The 20,542-nt window shown below is 34.0% G+C and overlaps 2 protein-coding genes across 5 annotated transcripts; both read right to left on the reverse strand.

The window, feature by feature from the left end:
• Window positions 1–5,958: 5,958 nt before the first annotated feature.
• On the reverse strand, window positions 5,959–14,593 carry LOC132057998 (growth-regulating factor 4-like). 4 transcript variants are annotated; one of them, XM_059450573.1, is made up of 5 exons: window positions 14,281–14,593; window positions 13,223–13,478; window positions 9,505–9,883; window positions 7,516–7,919; window positions 5,959–6,520 (listed from the first exon to the last, which is right to left on the reverse strand). In XM_059450573.1, exons 2-5 carry the CDS (start codon window positions 13,428–13,430, stop codon window positions 6,513–6,515), a joined length of 999 nt encoding a protein of 332 aa, XP_059306556.1. In that variant the 5' UTR covers window positions 13,431–13,478; window positions 14,281–14,593; the 3' UTR covers window positions 5,959–6,512. The 4 variants fall into 4 exon arrangements, with proteins under 4 accessions (XP_059306556.1, XP_059306560.1, XP_059306566.1 ...); XM_059450577.1 differs by lacking the exon at window positions 14,281–14,593 and adding an exon at window positions 14,145–14,240; XM_059450583.1 differs by lacking the exon at window positions 14,281–14,593 and adding an exon at window positions 13,696–14,116.
• Window positions 14,594–15,789: 1,196 nt separating this feature from the next.
• Window positions 15,790–19,248, reverse strand: LOC132030877 (cell division cycle 20.2, cofactor of APC complex-like). The gene is made up of 5 exons (XM_059420646.1): window positions 18,964–19,248; window positions 17,697–17,966; window positions 17,225–17,494; window positions 16,306–16,890; window positions 15,790–16,207 (listed from the first exon to the last, which is right to left on the reverse strand). Exons 1-5 carry the CDS (start codon window positions 19,045–19,047, stop codon window positions 16,067–16,069), a joined length of 1,350 nt encoding a protein of 449 aa, XP_059276629.1. The 5' UTR covers window positions 19,048–19,248; the 3' UTR covers window positions 15,790–16,066.
• Between the last annotated feature and the right edge of the window lie 1,294 nt (window positions 19,249–20,542).

The raw sequence follows: 20,542 nt of genomic DNA on the forward strand, positions 1-20,542 counted from the left end.
GGGTACATGGACTTGGGGCCCCCCATGGGTCATGATGGGCAGACGGGGTTGCCTCCGGCTTTGTCAAAAGGCATTGCTTCATCCAATATTTTGCATTGCTTATATTTTGGTTCGTTGATTGGTAACCGTGATGTCTTCGGATTGATTATACAAGATTTGGAAAAGGGTTTAGATTTTTAAAACAAAAAGTACTTTTTGGGATAGGGATTCTTTTGATTTGTTTGGTTTAATTTTTTTTCTTGTTGTTTTTTATACGTTATCGGGCACGGTTTATACCCCGGCCCTATTTGGCTCAACTCTTTCACACTCCCCGGGGTAAAGTTTTTGATGTTTCAGTCCCCCGTTTCGCTTTAAAAAAACGGGGGTTTCTAGAGCTCTCTTTTGGTTTCTTACCCCGGTCGTTCCTTAGTCGTTACTTTAAACTTTTAAAGCTCTTGTAATTTTAACGATTTTAATTTTTAAAAAAGTAATTTTTCCTTTTTCAATTGGTAGTTATCGAAGGGGTTCCCCAGGGGGGGTTAGGGGGGCCCGTTTTAAATTGGGGCGGATAACTTGCTAAAGTATTCTTTATTTATTTATTTATTGTGCTTTTTTACTCTATTTTTTCGATCTACGTATTATTACAGAGTGTCGATGTGGATTTTGGAAAGGCCAAATCGATGGACTTAGGCCTGACTTCATATGCTTATTCATTTATTCTTTTAATATGTTTTATCTATTATATGTGGAGTTCATAGTTTAAATAATTTTGATTGGACATAACTGTAATTATTTGCAAGTTCACAATTCTTTACTTTAATTTGTTGACAAACTACAAAATCATTTGTAGCTTGCACAATTACAGCTTTTTCTTTTGAACGTATGATATGAAGTGTAGAGTTTAAGTTCAAAGTATATCTGTAGAGTTTAATTTCAAAGTATATCTTAAGATTTTCTTTTGACAATTTTGTTGCATGGGTCATTTCATGACCATAATTATAAACTGTATCTCTCTTTTAAAAAATAAATTATTTGCATCACCTTTATGTTTATCTCTCTCTCTTTTTTTTTTTCCTTTTATTGTAGATTCTTGAAATTTAAGGATTTACATGAGTTCTCCTCATGATACTAAAATTAAGAGAAAAGTTAGTTTTTCATATGATTTACTTGTAGGTAGATATGATTCATAACTGAAGAAACAAACTGCAATGTTATTATTTGATAATGTTTCTTGCATAGGCATACTGATCATTAGACATTTAGAGATTCGTTAACTTAAAAAATTATTCCAATAATTGTTAACTATGGCTATCATAAATTACTATTGCTTGTTTGCATATTTACATTATGAACTTAACAGTAATCTACTAAACATCCTAAGGAAGATATATTTCATCGAATTTTTGTGCAGTTCGCTGTAAAAATTAAAGGAGCTATAATTTCTTAAAGACAAAGCAGAATGTAAGTATTTTAATCATAGACAACATTACCCATATTCAAATGAAAATAGTGAATTGTTGACAAAAATCATCAAATTGAATATTTGAAAGAACGATAAAATAGAGAAATTGTTCAAATATTACTTTATTGCATTAAATTTTATAATAAAATTAGCAATATGAATAAAACAACGATGGTAAACAAAAAGGTGGGTTTCAAACAAATGAAAACAGTTTATGCCAATTTTAATCTACAATAAAAGGTTAGAAAATTTGACATGGGCACAGCTACATACTATAACGGCGAATGAAGCAGAAGATCTACTATAAAAGCTTTTTCCCAAAAATTCAACTATCACAAATTTGGATATGAAGGATATTCTTTTGCATTCGGCCATAAGTAATTTTCAATATGTGTTTGCTTCATGATGATAATAAATATTATATAATATTATTTTAAAACATTTATATTAATTATCATGGAATGCACGTGCAATGCAGGTGTCCAGATACTAATAGAAAATATAAGAGCAAAAATACTTTGAAGTCCCTACTAGGTTCTATATTCTGCCCAAGCTAAAGAAAGATTCTTTCTAGATATTTCCTTAATCATGTATATGTGAGTGAAAATGAAAGAAGATAAAACCACTATCTTCCTGTACTTTTCCCTAATCAAATTGCCCTATATTCCACTTTTTTCAAAACTATTATGGTATAATTAGAAATAATTTTATACAGGTGGTGTGGTGTAATGGTTGAGATTTTTTTATTTTTAATCAGAAATTTCAAGTTGTAGCACTGATAATAGAGAATCATTCAGTAGGGAGTATTTTTTCCGCCTAGTAAAATTATTTTAACACGAAATTGGGTAAGTCGAGTCAATGAACTTCTCATAACGAATAGTTAAATAAAACAAAAATTATGAAAATGGGTTTCTTGCTAAAATTTTCAACATTGAAATGAGACATCTATATTTCATTGGTGGGACGTTAGTCCCTACTGGGTACTATATTCTGCCCAAGCAAAAGAAAGATTCTTTCTAGATATTTTCTAGATATTTCCTTAATCATGTATATGTGAGTGAAAATGAAAGAAGATAAAACCAGTATCTTCATGAACTTTTCCCAATCAAATTGCCTTATATTCCACTTTTTTCAAAACTATTATGGTATAATTAGAAATAATTTATACAGGTGGTGCAGTGTAATGGTTGAGATTCTTTTATTTTTAATCAAAAATTTTGAGTTGTTGCACTGATAATAGAGAATCATTCAGTAGGGAGTATTTTTTCCCCTTAGTAAAATTATTTTAACGCAAACTTGTGTAAGTCGAGTCAATGAACTTCTCATAGCCAATAGTTTAATAAAACAAAAATTATGAAAATGGGTTTCTTGCTAAATTTTCAACATTGAAATGAGACACCTGTATTTCATTGATGGGACATTCTAGCTATATAGAAACATGAGTTTTAAGTGTTGGATCGTCGTCCTCACAATGCAACAGAGTAATTTTGATTGATTGATGGTATCAAGTACTTATACATGGGCTGCTATCTTTCCTTACTTATCCCACTTTAACACTCAATTCTTTTTCTTCATCCATTTGAGGTTGGCCTCGCAACTTTTCTTTTAAATCTTTTTTAGCCCCTTACTCCTTTGATTTATATTACTCTTTCCGGCTCAATTTAAGTATGACCGGGTATAAAATTTAAAAATAAAAATAAAATTTGAATCTCATGGTCCTAAATTAAAAATGTGTATAATGTACTAAAATGTCTTTTGAATCTTGTGGTTTTAAACTAATCATGTAGTGTTTGAATTATCAACTTACTAAATATAGAAAGAGACACGCATTTGGGGACAAAGGAAAGTAAAATACTTAAATTGGGACAAAGAAGGTAGTATATATGATATTTTTAGCTTTTATATTTAGTTCAAAACGAATAGTTTTTACGTAATCAAGAAGATATTAATAGCTTTTAGCTTTTATTTTCTTTGTTCAAATTACCTTAATTAGATAAATGCATATTTACATAACCAAGAAATTATATAATATTGAGACTATTATAATTTAGTGAAATCGCTTTCTACTCTCTAGGCATAAGCAATTCTTTAAGGGGTGTATTCGAACTAAAAACACCATCTAATATGAACCGGAGGGAACATTACGTCCCTCTACATATTTGTCATTATACATTTTGGCAAAATTTAGGCAATTGTAGAGCCACATTTTTGTTTCTAACTAAAGAATTTTTTAGATCTTATTAATTAGTCTCTCTTTATTTCAATTTATGTGGCATTTTTCATTTTTCGAGAGTTAATTTGATTAAACTTTGAAGTTAAATTAAATTAGATCCACTTAATATTTTAAATTAAAATTAAGATATTGGAAACTATAAAAAAAAAAAAAAAAAAAAGGTACTATATATTACAATTTTAACTGAGAATTAATATTTTTTAAGGATAAACTATATATGAACTAAATTTATTCTTGAGGTTCATTTAATGAATTTAGTTTTTTTCCTTAATTTCATCTGAAATTAAGCTTAAATTACCATATTTAACTAATATAAACTCATGCGGCATGAAATATCGTGAGTGAAATTAAAACTTAATAAATACCAAAAACTATTTCTATCTATAAATAAAGAAATTATTATTCACAAATTCATAAATTTTTAATACTTTCCAATTTATGATTTCACAGAGTTGTAACTATTTTATATAATTTAGATCATGTTGCTTTACAAAATGTCGAGTCGGTTGTATCTCTTTGGTATTTGATAATTCTCCTGTCAATCTTCCTTCCTCATAAATAATTTTTTATTTAAAATGTCAATCTCCGAAAACACCACTTATTTTGAAACAAAATGAAAAGGTAAAAACATCACTTATTTTGAAATGAAGAGAATATCAGCATGGGCTAACCCCATCTAGTTTTTTTTAGAAGAAAGGAAAAAAGCAGAAAGAAGGGGACAAAAAAGGAAAACCATTATTGTGAGTTTGAAACCTAAACAAACAAGAATTCAACATTATAAGACTTATACATAGACATGTTAAAAGAAATTTACATCAGTCACATGAAAGATATCAACAGACAACTCTTCATAGAAAATAATTTTTTAATTTTAAAAATAAGATAGATTACCAATTATATAGTGTAAAAGATAATACTATTCGTGTGTATGTAAAAAAAAAAAAAAAAAAAAAAAAAAAAAAGGAGAGCTGGGAATATTGCAAGCCATACGTACAGATAAAGCATGTGACAAGTAAAAAATTTTGGACTTTGCATCACATGGCGAATGATTGATTCTTTATTTCTTGCCAGAATTTCCATATATGAAATATCTTTTTATTTTTCCTTTTTCTTACAGAGAGGGAAAAAAATTTGTGAAAATAAGATCTCTTGACCTCTTACAATTTGAATAGAAGAAAATGGCAGATTTTTTATGTGTAAAAAATAAAGATTTCTTGCAAAAGAGTCATAAACTAAAATAAGTTTGTAAAGGGCCAAAAATCTATTTCTCCAATTTTCCAAACCTCATGTTTATCCCAAACAGCATTCACTTACCGTAGTTAAGTGATAGATTGAAACAACAATACATACCATAGTCATGATAAGCAATAAGTGTATATATATGCACAGTGCCAAAATTACTAGGTTCGAAACACTACATCCGCCACCAGTTAAAATAAGGCAAAACTAATACTTTCGTCATCCCAATTTATATGAAAATGCTTGGCTGATATATATATATATATATATATATATATATATATATATATATATATATATATTATTTTATTTTTGTAATTTACTAATATTTATATCATTGATTGCAAAAGAAAATATCAAGATAATGATTGAAAATTTAGTTTAGTAAATAAAACGTCATATCAAAAGTTAAAATCTGATTAGTTTAATCAACTTGAATTTTTTGAATTTACGAGAGTTGCATATAAAACTAAATGATATACAACATTGTAATTATTCTAAATGAAAATAAGTTCACATAAATTGGACGGAAAAAATACTAATTTTTTGTTGTTACTACATGGTAAAAACAGAAAGAGTTGAAACTCATTATGTTCCTATAAGAAACAGTTAGCAGAACATTCTTCCTTAGCGGTTCAAGAATACTATAGTTAAGTGATTAAAGTTTGTGTGCAAATACATATCCTTCCAAGTTTGTGATCCTTGAAGCCATGTTATATGGAACCTCTCAAACTAGAACATCTTTTTATAATCGTAATGTTCGGACCAGCCTGCATGCACCTCGACTAATTTCACGAGGTACTTGCTACCTCGTGCCAACACAAGTACCGAATAACTCTGTCCATCAAGACTTAGACAGCTGACAAGAAATCACCTATTGTTTTTGCTTCCGATGGAATCTGAACCTTCTTAAACTCGACTTGCTTTTGATCTATCTCCGGTATGCTTTGATATAACAAGACTAGAGCAATGCAAACATGTATGCAGCAAGAGTACATGTCTGATCCATTTGATACGATAACAGCATTGATCGGCAACCTTAAGCAAATGGTAAGTAACTTGCTATAACAAGTTAGATCATACTTATAGTGCAAAAAAATTCCATACACATTCAATGTATACAACATCACTTAAATCCCGTTTTTTAATGGCAAATAACACCCACAAGAGTTTCCTTGAGAATAGGATTAGTCAGAGATCAAGTGCACCGAAACACAAAATTAACCACAACCTCAATGAGATGATTTCCAACCATAAAATGGGTTGATCTCCCACAAATTGATCATCTCATTCAGCAACTGACTTGAATAATACACTATTGTTTTTATGGCTAACTAGTGCAGAACTTGTCTTATAAGCCATCTAGTATTTGTTTAAAAGAGTATTGAAATTGAAGCACAACTACAAACACAATGCAAGGACTAAATGAACCAGTAATATTAAAAAGTACATGTAGCTCATACAAGCAGAGGTCACAACTTGATGGGTCGATCCACCTACACGTCTTGCTTTTACTGTTATATCATGAGTAAACTCTAGGACAATCATTCCTCTGCATAGCACCAAAGACTGCTTAGAGTTAGTGCAGCGTCAACTTCCTCAAGCATCTGCACCCAAAAACAAAAACGAAGAGCAATGGTAAGCTTGCTATGCAGCACTTATGATGGGAAAAAAATGCAGAAATAGGACACCATAAGGGGTGATCTTGATTTTTGGCTCCACTTAATAAAATCTTTAAAAAATGACCTCAATTGCCCATCAGGCATATTTTCTAGTTGTAGTGTGTGCATAAGTTAGTTTTGCCTATGAGGCAGGCAGGCAGGAGATCGGGACATAACAAGAAATTACAGACAGAGAAGATAGTGCTATGTATTGCCCAGTGTTATTAAAAGCAAAAAGCGCAAAAAAGCTCTAAGGTCAGCTGGGGCTTTAAGCGCAAATAAAGCGTGGGCTTTAATGAAAAAAGGCGCAATCGTGAAAAAAAAATAAAAAATACATATATATATATATATGTGTGTGTGTGTGTGTGTGTGTGTGTGTTTAGTCCATAATAAGCATGAACAACAAATATATGGACAACAAAATTGTAAAAACATTACGATAAAGTGAAATATCAATTATCTAGTGTCACCTCTTCAAGAGAGGCTCATTATCCAGGAAAAGTATGTCTTAGAGCCTTGATGAGACTGAAGCGCAAATAAAGCGAGGCAAAGCGCTCAACATGTTTTGAGCCTCGCTTCAGGGCTTAAGCGATCTTTAAGCGCGCCTTTGACAACACTGGTATTGCCTATCGGACAGGAGTTTAAGTTGTAATATGGACTTGTGAACAATTGAGCAACACAGACAACTTTCACCTATGAAGCAGAACTTGTTGCCAATAGAGCAGGTTAATTGTTTCCGACTTATCGAATTGTCCCGAATTCCTGCCTCATAGGCAAACTAATTTATACCAATAACTTATGGCAGATATACAACACAAGTCATTTTCTAAAGATTTTAGTAACTGGGGCCAACAGTTCATGTCCACCCCATATGGGAGTTATTATTGCAAATCATCTACGATAATGGGATAAAGAGGTAGAGAAAGATGCTAAAATCTCACCATTTCGGGAACAAGCACTCCTTGAAGAGAATCCAGAAGGAGCATTTGGAATGGATATGGACAGCTGAGTGGTGGAGAAATTATTTTTGCTGGACACCTCGTCGAGATTGGACCACGATTCTTTGGATGTAGGCCACTCGTCAAAGAACGAGCGCATTGGATTCTGCGGCTCCTGCTTTACTGTACCAGGCGAGCCTATGTCACTGCTAAAGAAGCAATGTTGGGGTTGCTGTTTTGATTTAATCACAGGTTCAAATGGATTAGCTGAGGAGCCGCCCAGCAGCTGGGAGTCATTTTTCGGATTAGTCATGGGCTTTGACGGGATTTGTGATGGCATCAGACGCCACATGTTGTCCGTGTTAGAACCAGCCACATCAGCATCAGGAGGCATTCCATGGAGATACCTGTGTAGCATTTCATGAAACTGGATTTTATGCCATTTACGCCAAAGGCGAGACCAACATTATACACCATATCAGACATTCTCACTGGAGCAGTGTAATAAGAAAATACGCATGGAACTTGGAATGGTACCCAACCTCCTACCACTAAAGGGTCGTTTGGTAGGGAGATTTTAGTACAATGTTTGGTTGCAAATTTAAATCTATTACAACTAATACCTGTATTACTTATACGCCCTATTCAGTAATATTTATACATAGTAAATCATAGCATTAACAATACAAGTACTATTCTTATACTTATACACCCTATTTAGTACTATTTAGAAATTATGCAACAACAACAACAACATACCCAGTGAAATCCCACAATGTGGGGTCTGGGGAGGGTAAAGTGTACGCAGACCTACCCCTACCTCGGAAGGTAAGGAGGCTGTTTCCAAAAGACCCTCGGCTCAAGAGATATTTAGAAATTATGCAATGCATGTTATTTTTAATACAACAAACCAAGCAGTCGATAAGAGAGAACGCCAGCATAACTTGTCTTCGAACCAAACAACCCCTAAATGTGGAGCAAACCCTGTCTAAGAAAAGGGCTGAAAAGAACAAGATATAGTTTCCTTAAATTAATGAGTTTTTATTGAAAACCAGAAAAATTCCTTTTTGATAAAGATTGACAATGTCATGCTTGTATTAAATAGGGGATGCATTGTAAGCAGGGAAACTTTGTCATCTTTTGTCCTCTTGCATAAATATCTTGTCCTCCTTATACGAATCTGACAAATATAGAAGGATTCTAACTGCGCAATAGTTGATGAGCTGAAAGTGATGAAGTTGATGAGATAAGATTTGAGATAATATCATGATTAGTGATATCCGTTAAGTGCTCATGATAATCACTAGTATTTCAACCTTTTTATGTAAGATAATGAAAACCTCAAATTATTTTACAAAGGGAAGATAGTAATTGAAGAATATGCCTGCTACTTGAACTATTACAATCAACGTTTTCAGAATAGTTTAAGAAATTTAAAAACGTTTCAAGTTTGGAACAACTGGAAACAAAGAAGGATTGACAACCCATCTCCTATTTAGCATCCTCTCAAATGTAAAAGATTTGAGCCAACAATTCTTTCATCAGCAATAGAAAACACAGAATATCCGTTTCAATTTGTTTGTCTTAGTTTGATTGGGTATGGAGTTTATGAAAGTAAAGAAGACCTTTTAATCTTGTGGTCTTAAACTAAAGATATATATAATGTATCACAATGCCCTTTAATCTTGTGGTCCTAAACATCCCATGTGGGATCTGAAATTTAAGAGTTGCCAAATTAAAAAAGAGACATTCTTTTTTAAACAGACTAAAAAGGAAAGTAAGACAAACAAATTGAAACAGAGGGAGTATTAAACAGGCTATGTGACCAAACACTGAGATTTGATGCAAAGCTATGAGAGAATTTAGATGAAAGTAACAAAACTGGCATGTCAATTACTTGAGAACTTTTTAACAGAAGCAAGTAATCAAGATGCACGATGGTAAGAGAAAGATGCATACAAGGAGAACATGAACCATAGAGGACAGATGTACCTATAGTCCTTGTTATTTATCCCATAGGAGGCAGGCTCCATCTGCAGTTTCGTAGTAGTGCTTCCATAACTCATTCCATCTGAATTAGCAACGGAATATAATGGCATATTTTGAAAGCTTCCACTGCTATTGCTTTGGAAACTTCCACTTCTATTGCTGCTCCCAGTAGTAATGTGTGATATACTTGTCGACAAGGACTGGGATGTAGTTTGAGATTCCACAGGCTTTCTTGAACGGTTACGGCCGCGATGCATGTGCCGCTCACAATATTTGGAGTCAGGATGTGCATCTTTCGAGCACCTCCACTTCTTTCCATCTGTCCTTCTACACCTTCCTGGCTCGGGGTCAAACTTCTTCCCATAATAGGAACAGTAACCCACTGCACATGTAAAATACATTGCCACATTTACATAACAAGCCCCACATCCACCAACCAAAAGGAAAGACCTTTATCATGCAAAATGATTTATTTTTGGGAGATCAGGGAAGGTCAGAATTTCATTGATATTGCATCCAATCCCTTGGAGTTTTGACGGCAGTGTAGCCATTCAAATGTCGCATTTTTTTTTTTTATTTATTTTTTTTTTTATTTTTTTGCAAAAAGAAAATATTTTGCTATATTTGAACGGCTACACTTCCGTCAAAACTCCATGAGACTGGAATTTCTGTGACAGACTTGTTCTCAAATTTTCCCATGTTAGATTGTCAAAGTATTTTGGGAAACATTTTTTCTAGCACAAGTTTCTTAAAAATGAGGAAAATGACTTCCCCAATGGAAGTTGGGAAAACATGCTTCATAAGTGACATTTCAAATTCATTGTCTCCTCCCCATCCCCACCACCATCAAACCCCCATCCCAACCATAGTGTTTTGCTAGATTACATATAAATGCTCTTGGGATAACATTTTTTTGCTTACTTACCAAATACTAGAAAATAATAGAAACCCACTCGTTTTCCAAAAAAAAAAACATTTTCCATGGAAAATATTTCCTTCATTCCGAACACACCCTTGGGCACAACCTTAACAGAGTACTACAGGATGGAGACATTGAAATCTAATACAACTGTAAACTATGAAATCACGTCTAAAAGAAAGATAGAGAAAAAGCAAGAGAAGCAAGAACGTGTCAACCCTGGGTGTACTGCCAATTTCCAATTTGCCATAATGAAACACAAAGCTATAGCCCACCAGCTGCCAAGACGGTGGATATATGTTTAAGTAAGCGTTTTTGCCAAAAATTAAACTATGTATATATCTAAATGACATCTATGTATATATCTAAATGACATCTTTACAGAAATCGTCTACAATATAAAACCAAATAACAAATCCAACTGACAAAAACAATTGGATTTAGTATATTGATGAAGGCTAGTATTCATTTAGATAAGGTCAGGGGTTTGAATCATAAAACCCGAGGTACTCTTTTTTTCCCCTTTAAATGAGACAATGTCAGCTTACCCAGCCTTTTTAAGGAAGTGAGCATATGTTTAAGGAATCAAACCTATGATCTTAACCAACAAGTTCACTCCTTTGCGATGCACCGGTGTTTTAACTTCAGTTTTAGGTATTGCATAAATTTCAAAAAAGGAATTAACACTTTTTCCAAAAAAAAAAAGGAGTTAAAATGCAAAATACTTCTTGTTATCTCCTTGGCCTCCGTTTCTCTCTCAATTTCACAATTTGGCAGGTGTAAATATACAACTCTTTTTTTTTATAAGGTAATATAACAGAATTTTCAGTTGAAAATATACAACTCTTGCCTTTTAAATTTGGTCATTTCTAAGGTGTACACTTGTTTGCCAGAGTTTTAGCTCATTTCTTTATGTTTTTTCTTCTTTTTCTTAAAAGACCTACAGGGATTTATTTGATTGCATTTTAGGTGCTGCCTCAGTCAGAGAAAACTCGTCCCACTTTCTGCCCAGTGTGGGGCACTGTTATTCACTAATCTTTTGAATCTAAAAATAATTAACTCGTATTGCTATTTTGTTTTATTTACTCTACAATTTTTGTGATTGAATCTTGTTTATTTATAAAAAATATTGATACATTTTAATAATAAAAACAACAAAAAATAAGAAATTTGAGAACTTTGAAGCAAAGTATGAAACTTGAGATTGTGTAAAGATTGAAATTTTACAGTAAATAGTTAAATTCGTTATACACATTTGGCTAGTTAGATCAGAACATAAATTTGTAAATGACTATCAAATTTAACATCTCTCGGCTCTCTACTTTACTGTTGGCCTGTCATTGGAAATCCAAAGTCCACCACTGAATGCACCCACAATTAGATTGCACTAGACCAATTCAAAACCAAAAGCAGTTCATCCTAATCAAAAATAATTTAAGATAAAAAGAAAAGGAGAAAGCTTTTTTTATAATGGAGAAATCCCCGAGCTGAGGGTCTTCCGGAAACAGCTTTTCTACCTCCAGGAGGTAGGTGTAAGGTTTGCGTACACTCTACCCTCCCCAGACCCCACTTGTGGGATTACACTATTACACTGGGTATGTTGTTGGAGAAATCTCCCAGGGAAGTGGCGCACGGTTCAGAACTTGGTGGATAATGACCGCGCCCCTCTATTCTTCTCCACTTAAGTACTAGACCTTTATGGTAGGTTCGATACCGTGATGAACACCTAAACCACACGAGCAGGCTCTTACCACAAGACGAGAGAGGGGGGCCAAAGAGATGAATGATTTTTCTAGCACTTTTTTTAATAGCCAATAAATCCGTCAGGGGAGAACTTGAGGAAGAGGAAGATTACCTGTGTTTGTTGGTGCTTCATGTGCAAAGAATCAGGGGAAGACGTAGATCACCGACTCTTACATTGCCGGGTAGCATCTTCGTAATGGGGGGACTTGATGAGATGGTTTGGTTTCGAGTGGGTAATGCCGAGAACTGTGAAAGAAACTATGTTTAGCTGGGCTCGTAGAAGACGAAGGAGGAGATGCAGGGCATGTGAAGTTGCCCCTTTAGAGCTAATGTGGACCATATGAAGAGAAAGGAATAGGAGAGCTTTCGATGGAATAGAGAAAGATTTTGTACACTTGAAAAATCTTGAGAAATAGCCTCTTTTCCCTTGTTTCTTTTTGATGCACCCATGAGGTTACTTTTCGTATAGATGATTGGGTGATTTTCGTAGAAAATCATGTATTCTTGTAGGATTTTCTACTTTTTGCTATGCTCCTTGTATACCGGCTAGTTAATGCCCCTTCTGTTAATAATATTCTTACTTCATCGAAAAAAAAAATCCGTCAGGAGCCAACCGTAGCCTTTGAACCTCGGGGATGATGAGTCCGTCCCTCAACCCTTCTCCACTTAAATACAGGACGTAGAGGGCTCGAACCTTGTGACCTAAGACACAAGTCCTTCAACCTTTGCCAATTTAGCTAAGCATTAATAGATAATGAATGGATAATATACTTCCACCAAAGATTTCAGAATCAAAACTAAGGAATGGAAGCTTTATTATACTTCCATAACAAAATTTGAAGTTCTCTTTTCTTTTTAAAAAAGCAATGAGAAACAATGTTCCTAGCTCTGCATGTCTCCAATTTCACCATCAAATTACAGTAAGCTTCCCATTCATAAATGCAAAACACAATAAAATGCTCAACTGAAACTAACTAACCTAATTAAGAACCAATTAACAAACAAACAACAAAAACAGAACTTTAAACTGAAAAAAAAAAAAAGATAGAAAAAACATACAGCTAGGATGATTGAAGAACCTGGCTGAAATAGCATTAAAACTCCGGCGAATCGGTGCTACCAGGTCCGGCGGCACAGGTAATCCTGCCACCAAATACTTATAAATCATTGCTTGATGCTCCAATTCCTGCCACTGCACCGCCGTAAACGGTGGCCGGAATCCATAGTCATACCCCACCCCCACCCCCATTTCCAAGGTCCCACTCATCTCCTCCAAGAAAACTTTTTCTAAACACCCTTTTCCCTTTTCTAAAAGCTGCACCCAAAAAAGAACACAACAACAGTTAATAAAGGGCAACCTGGTGCACTAAGCTCCCGCTATGTGCGGGGTCCAGGAAACGAAAAACATATTGTAGTTAATATAGAAACTAAGAAACATATTGTAAATGCTGAAACAGAGAAAGTAAAAACAAGAGAAGTCTTTTTTTTTTTTTTTTTGTGTGTGTGTGTGTGTTTCTTGAGTGCAAGAGAACCTTTTTTCTTTACACGCCCTTTTCGTTATTCTAAAAGCTGCACCCAAAAATGAATACAATAGCAGTTAATATACATACATATAGTAAATGCTGAAACAGAGAGAAAAAAACAGGAAAATACTTTTTTTTTTTTTTTTTTTTGTGTGTTTCTTAAGTGCAAAACAACTTTTCTTTTAGCTAATTCACACACTCTTTTCCCTATTCTCCCAAAAATGAATATAAACAGCAGTTAATATACATACATATTATAAATGCTAAAACAAAGAAACAAAAAAAAAAAGTTTTTTTTTTTTTTTTTTTGTGTTTCTTGAGTGCAAGAATTATTTTTTAAACTCTTTTTGTGTTTCTTGAGTGCAAGAATTTTTTTTTTTCTCTAATTCACACACCCTTTTCCTTATTCTTAAAAGCTGCACCCAAAAATGAATATAAACAGCAACTAATATACATACATATTGTAAATGCTGAAACAGAAAGAGAAAAACAAGAAAAGTCTTTCTTTTTTTGTGTGTGTGTATAAGTGTAACTGTGTGTGTGTTCACTATGTGTGTGTGTGTATAGATAGAGAGCAGAGGTTGTTGAGGTTACCTAAAAGGGGGACAGATCTAGGGTTTTTGGATAAACCTGCAAAGAAAAGCAGAGAGAAAAGTTTTTTTTTTTTTTTTTTTTTTTTTTTTTGAGTGAATGAAGTGATAAGAAGAGTAGTACTGAGGGACTGATAGTGTAGTAGTAGTACTTGTTAATGGGGTTTGATTAGATGGTAATTAAGAGTTAATCAAATGGAGATTTGAAAGTTGACATTGTGTTTTAGGAATGGAAGAAATGGGGGTTTTGAGGAAGTTAATGATGTTTTTTGGGAGTGTTGAGGTTAAGAGAAGCATTAGGACATGGGAATAAGGATGTGGGGTTGAGGTTTGAGGGGACCTTAGTGTATGGGGGGCCATGTCTTTGTATGTTGGGGTCCAATTGATGTAAATATCTCTTTCTTCTTTTTCTTTCAAAAGTGTTCATATGATTGTATTTTATAGGCATAATACATAAATAGGTCTTTAAATTTAGCTTCAGCTGGCATGTATACCCTTCAATTTTGGGTGTACATAAGTAGACACCTTAATTTGTATAAAGTTGAATAAGTAAACATAAATGCTGACGTGGCATTAATGCGGCACTGACGTGGCCCTCCAATATTTATGTGTCACGTCAGTGTCATATCATCATTTGTGTTTACTTATTCAACTTTATACAAGTTAAGGTGTCTACTTGTACAAACCCAAAGCCGAGTAAGATACTGGCAAAAAGAAATAAATTTAATTAGTCGATTTATGTATTATGCCAACTTGACCAAAAATAAAGATTCGCGCATAGCTTGATTAACTAGTTAAATACTTATCAAGTTTTAAGAGTGTGGTAAGAAAAAGTTGTGAACAAATAGGCTAAGCGAAAATCACTTCTAACAAGGTATGCTACCTCCCACCTAAGACAGTTACTTGATAACTCTGTCCATCGAAATTTGGACAGATGGAAAAAACCACCTTATATTTTTTACTTTCAATGGAATTGGAACATCTGAATAAAGTTAGTTCGTGCCTATCTTGATTAATTCACTGAATACTTGTCAAAGTTTAAGAGTGCAGACGAAGTTGTGAATGCGAAAAAGGGTCGCGGGAATCACCTCTAAAGGGCTATATTTCAACTTTCGTCATATAAACTTAAATAAATAAAAGAAGAACTACAAAGCTTTTTCTTGCTCTACTAAAACTCAAACATTGGTCTTCCATGATTCAACTTTCCTTGAATGTAAACTTTGTTCTTAAGGTCCAATATGAAGAATGACTACAACAAGAACATCTGCTCGCAGTGCTCTATTCATTTTCTTTTAATAGGAAACTATGACAAATTTGGGAGTCAATTCTTTATTCAAATAAAAGAAGCTTGAATTTTTGGGAATAAGCGATCCTCTTTAAGTTTTTATCACTCCAACACTCTCTTTTCACATAAGCTCTTTCTTCATGTACTATGATTGATCCATTTCTTTTATTTGCTCAGTTCATAATTTAATTTCACAATATGTATGACTGCCACATTATCAACACCTAACTCATGTAAAAGTATATACACAATCCATCTCATGAACTTTCAGAAGGTCATACTATAATTACATTTAAATGACATTCTTCAAAAGTTCCCACAAACTGTCTTCTATACATTCAAAAGAAACAAAAATGCATTTGCAATAACTCAGACCTATCTTCTATACATTCAATATAACAAAAAATGCATTTGCCATAACTCAGACTACTTGCTAAACCACATATCCTCAAAAGTATGAACAAACTGCTTTCTCTTTACTAACTCCAGCACTTGCATGATATTTTTATCTAATCTGAGCCAAGTCAAAAAATGGTTCTAGCTTTCTCTTTGGCACAGGCTTAGCCTTTTCAGGATTTCCAAAAACATTCCATAATCTTAGCGTCTCGTCAGCTGCTGCAGTTGCCACAGTATAGCCATCGGGACTCTGAAATATGTCAACACGTAAAGTCAGTAAACTGTAAAGCACCATGAAATACAAGCATAAACAAACACAAAGTGACATTTCTTGTTAAGCAATCATACCTGAACCATATGAAGAACTCTCGATGTGTGACCGAAAAGTTCTGAAATTTTCGTCATAGAAGGATATTTCCAAACAGTGAGCTGGTTGTCCGTAAATCCATGAGAACTCAAAAGCTCACGCTCGTGTCGATTCCAAAGCAAGGAACAGACTTGTGAACCTGTATTCACAGAGTTCAAGCACGCCCCGGTGTTGGTGTTCCAAAACTTTATGCACTGATCGCCAACACCACCACCCGAGGCAACCATATTACTCTGGAAAGGACACCAGGAAAGAGCTTTTACAGCAGCTGTGTGATCTGTCATACGGTGAACCCATTGGTGTTGTGTAGCATTATTAGGAGACCCCATCGATAGGCTCCATATATGAACCAAATTGTCGTTCCCTCCACTAGCCAATTGCTGGCCTGAAGCAGACCACTTCAATCCGCATATCTCCTGATTGTGTCCCCTGTATGTTCCAACTATGTGGGATCTTACACGCACATCATTGTTGATGATCATACAGTCCATGCCTCCAGTTGTCAGTATGTGGCCATTCCAATCAAGTGAGCCAACCCTTAATCTGTGTCCTCGTAAAGTCCTCAGCTGTTTATAAAGGCAAGATGTTAGACTTCTGATCAAGTATAGTAAAGATGAGGGTTTTTCCATTTTTGGCCTGTCGGCCAAATTTAATTACGAGCGCTATCCAAAATATACATAAGATACACACTGGTTATGTATATTTGTGTATACGATATGTATACTATATGGATATTTTAACTTAATATACATTACATATACATTAGTCGGCTATTATTTTTTAAAGCAGTCCAAAAAGGTAATTATCCCTAAAGATAAACTCAGTGTGTATCTTGATTCCCAGGTAATTTGCTGTTATAATAATTAGACTAAAAGAAAGAAGATGAAAGAAACTACTCACCAATCGGCTGGACTGGGTGTCCCACAGCTGAACGTGTGAATTATTCAAGGCCACTGCAAGGTGTCTTCCATCTGGTGACCAGCTGACACCGGTCACTGGCCCAAAATCATCATCGACCTCGAGAAGCTCAGTAGTAGACCCATTGGAAGCGTCCCACAGATATACAAATTTTCCTAAGGCAATGGCAATAACGTTACTGCTTCCCCAGTCTAACAAATTGAGATAAAAATCATCTAGGATTTCTGGAGCATCCAGGGTCCTTTCCGGAGACTGTTAACAAGCAAAGGAGTTCTCTAAGTTAGGAAAAATACCAAAGATAAAACATTGGAAAATTAGCACTTTTAGTCCCTCAAATATTGATAAATTCTTATTTTGGTCCTTGTGATTTCTGATAAAGCACATACGGTTAGCACGCGCGCGCGCACACAAAAAAAAAAAGGATAGTAAAAAGCGGGAAGAAAGAATAACTCACTTGGGGAATGTATCTCCTCTTTTTAACGGTTCTTGACTGTTGAATATGTGATGGAGATTCAGAAACTCTCTCAACCGAAGGTGGAGGCTTATTCTTAAAAGCAAGGATCCTCGTTCTATTCATGTTGAAAATTTCTGCTAATTGCTTCGAGTAAGCTTCTTTAGATGGAGAATTTACTCCAACGTGTTCCTTTTTAACCTTTCCACCACTGAGCATGTAATGTGCATAGTCAAAATCCATCGCAGAACGATTGGGAATGAACCTGTCCAGCTGCATTTCACAAATGTATCAATTAAAATCCAACCTTTACAGAAAATTTCATAAAAAAATCAATACACAACTTAATGCTGACACTTTAAACACTATGAAAATAATCATTAGAAGTACCACATTAAACATCATCCGCACATGTTAAAACAGTAGCCTTTTACCAATTTCCCTTATTCAATGTTCTAAGTTTGATTGACATATTAGGAATAAATTCTCAACAGCTTATTCACCTAGCTTCTTTCTCTTAATAAAGAAGTAAAATCATACACGAAATTTGGTACCCGAAAGTGGTAGTGATTAGCTAAGCACATTGGCCATACAGTTTAACCTGCATAACAGATAAAACTGGAAAATATACGACGACGAATTTGATTGGAAGGTTCAATACCAAAAGCAGATCAAAAGAAATATATATATATGCATATTAAGATTCAATAGTGGAAAAACCAAATTCCACATAATTATGTGATAGCAACCCCAATTTGCAAAATTTAAGGGAAAAACAAAACACACAAAACCCAAAAAGAAAAAAAATCAGAAGGAGAGACTATTTCTACAAAATTCAAAACCCAAAAATCTATCAAGTAATCATCAATTGCACCTCAATTCGGCTCGACTATAAGAACCCCAATTTGCAAAATTTAAGCGAATAGCAAATCCCACAAAAAAAGAAGAAACAACATACGTACAATATACTTATAATATACTTACAATATACATATAATATACATACATATACATATAATATACATAAATACATACTATATACCTATTATATACATAATCAAATTTGCAAAATTCTAGCACAAAGCAAATCTCACAAACCCCAACAAGAAAATAATCAAAAAGAGACCTTGGCTCGACTATAAGAACTCCAATTTCACAATCCAAGAAATTAGGACACAAAATCAAGAAACTTGGGTTATTGCACACACACACACACACACACAAAAAAAAAAAAAAAAAAAAAAAAAAAAAGAGGAAAGAAAAAACATACATTTTCTTGAGAATTTTTCTTCTTGTGAGACGTTTGATTAACAAGAGGTGGACGAAACTTGTTGTATCTACTCCCTGCATCCATAGATACAGTCCACTGAATTACTCTTTGTACGTATCAGTCAATACGTATAAATCTTTCGTATTACAAAAAAGGTAAAATTGTTAAACAATGACAGAGAGAAGTTAAAGAATTATAAGAATTAATGGAGACAGCAAATTGATAATTCTTGAGAGAAATATTAGAGCGGTTTTTGAATTTCTTGAGTCAAAGTATAAGAGAGAAAATTTGGGTTTTTGTTTTGCATGAGTTTAACGTATAACGGCTATATATACATTTGGGAGTTTGGTTTAGCAATTTGGGTTATTGGGTCGCAAAAAACGGGTTTTAATTCGGGTCACTCTTGTGCTCCGAATATATTTTTCTTTTCTATTCGTTTCTTCTTTCTTTCTCTAAAAAATGACAAAGAGAATCCTATTCGACCTGCTTTGTTATTCCTTTATTCTGAACCCAGGGTCTATCGGAAATAATCTATCTACCTCTTAAGGTAGGAGTAAGGTCTGCGTACATTCTACCCAACTCATACCCCAATAGTGGGATTGCACTGGGTATGTTGTTGTTGTATAAGAGATCATTTTTTGGCATGAAAGTGTGTCACGTAAATTGAAGTCGGGAAAATAGAGCTTGCATAATGAATTTCTAACGTGATAATCGTAGCCATTCAAAGCATTCATGCTCGTGTTCGAAAAAGCTAACATGGAAATCGTTTACAAAATATCCAATTGAGGATTATGAAAGAAATGATTGGTTACATGAAAATTAATTGACATTTTACACCTCAATTTAGCAGAGAAATTTGAGAATTCTTGAGAGAAATATTAGAGCGTTAACGGGGTTTTTGGAATTTCTTTAGTGAATGCTAGTTATTTTTTTTTGTTGAGGGGTGTGAGCTTATAACGGCTATACATCCATTTTGGAGTTGGGTCGAAACGGGTTATAATTCGGGTCAGCTTGGTGCTCCGGATACATCGTTGGGAGGGGGGAGGATTTGCTACTATTTGATTTTTATAGTTTTTTTCCCTCTAAATTTTATTTTGTAAAGACTAACAAGGAATTAGCTCACATAGGATACTATTTATTGGCCATTTTTCGAGCTTATCTTTAAAAATTGCAATCGTTATGGACTTTCACTGAAACATGGTTCAAAGATATGATGCTAAAGTTCGAAATTTTGACAAGCGAAACTTTAGCACAATGTGCTTGAGTTTTTATTGATATGCTAAGCTCAGTAGTATCTTTAATCAACTAGAAAAGGGTTCACCCAACGGCTAGTATAGTTTGGTGTACGACGTCCTAACCCAATGGGAGCGTAATAATTTCGACCAACCAAACATGAAAAAAATTAAAAAATCCATACCAAACACACCTTTAGTCCACTTTATGCCTCATCCAAACTTTATTTTGCGTCGGATCATTTCTTAACACCAAATGCAAAGTATAAGTTCATAACAACCAATTTAACCTTAATATTCACATAAATAAAGCCTAAGAGATAGATAAACTATAGTATAAACTCTGA

The sequence above is a fragment of the Lycium ferocissimum genome, chromosome 1 (genome assembly GCF_029784015.1).
Source record: "Lycium ferocissimum isolate CSIRO_LF1 chromosome 1, AGI_CSIRO_Lferr_CH_V1, whole genome shotgun sequence".
Taxonomy (NCBI): Eukaryota; Viridiplantae; Streptophyta; class Magnoliopsida; order Solanales; family Solanaceae; genus Lycium; species Lycium ferocissimum.

Excerpts from the sequence above, each read along its gene's own strand:
- LOC132030877 (XM_059420646.1), bottom strand. The coding sequence starts at position 19,047 with ATGGATGCAGGGAGTAGATACAACAAGTTTCGTCCACCTCTTGTTAAT. Across the intron at positions 16,891-17,224 it reads ACACCCAGTCCAGCCGATTG|CTGAGGACTTTACGAGGACA; the intron begins GTGAGTAGTTTC and ends CTTTATAAACAG. Across the intron at positions 16,208-16,305 it reads GAGTTCTTCATATGGTTCAG|AGTCCCGATGGCTATACTGT; the intron begins GTATGATTGCTT and ends GACATATTTCAG.
- LOC132057998 (XM_059450573.1), bottom strand. The coding sequence starts at position 13,430 with ATGAGTGGGACCTTGGAAATGGGGGTGGGGGTGGGGTATGACTATGGA. Across the intron at positions 9,884-13,222 it reads GTTCTTCAATCATCCTAGCT|TGGGTTACTGTTCCTATTAT; the intron begins GTATGTTTTTTC and ends TTACATGTGCAG. Across the intron at positions 7,920-9,504 it reads ATAAATAACAAGGACTATAG|GTATCTCCATGGAATGCCTC; the intron begins GTACATCTGTCC and ends AATGCTACACAG.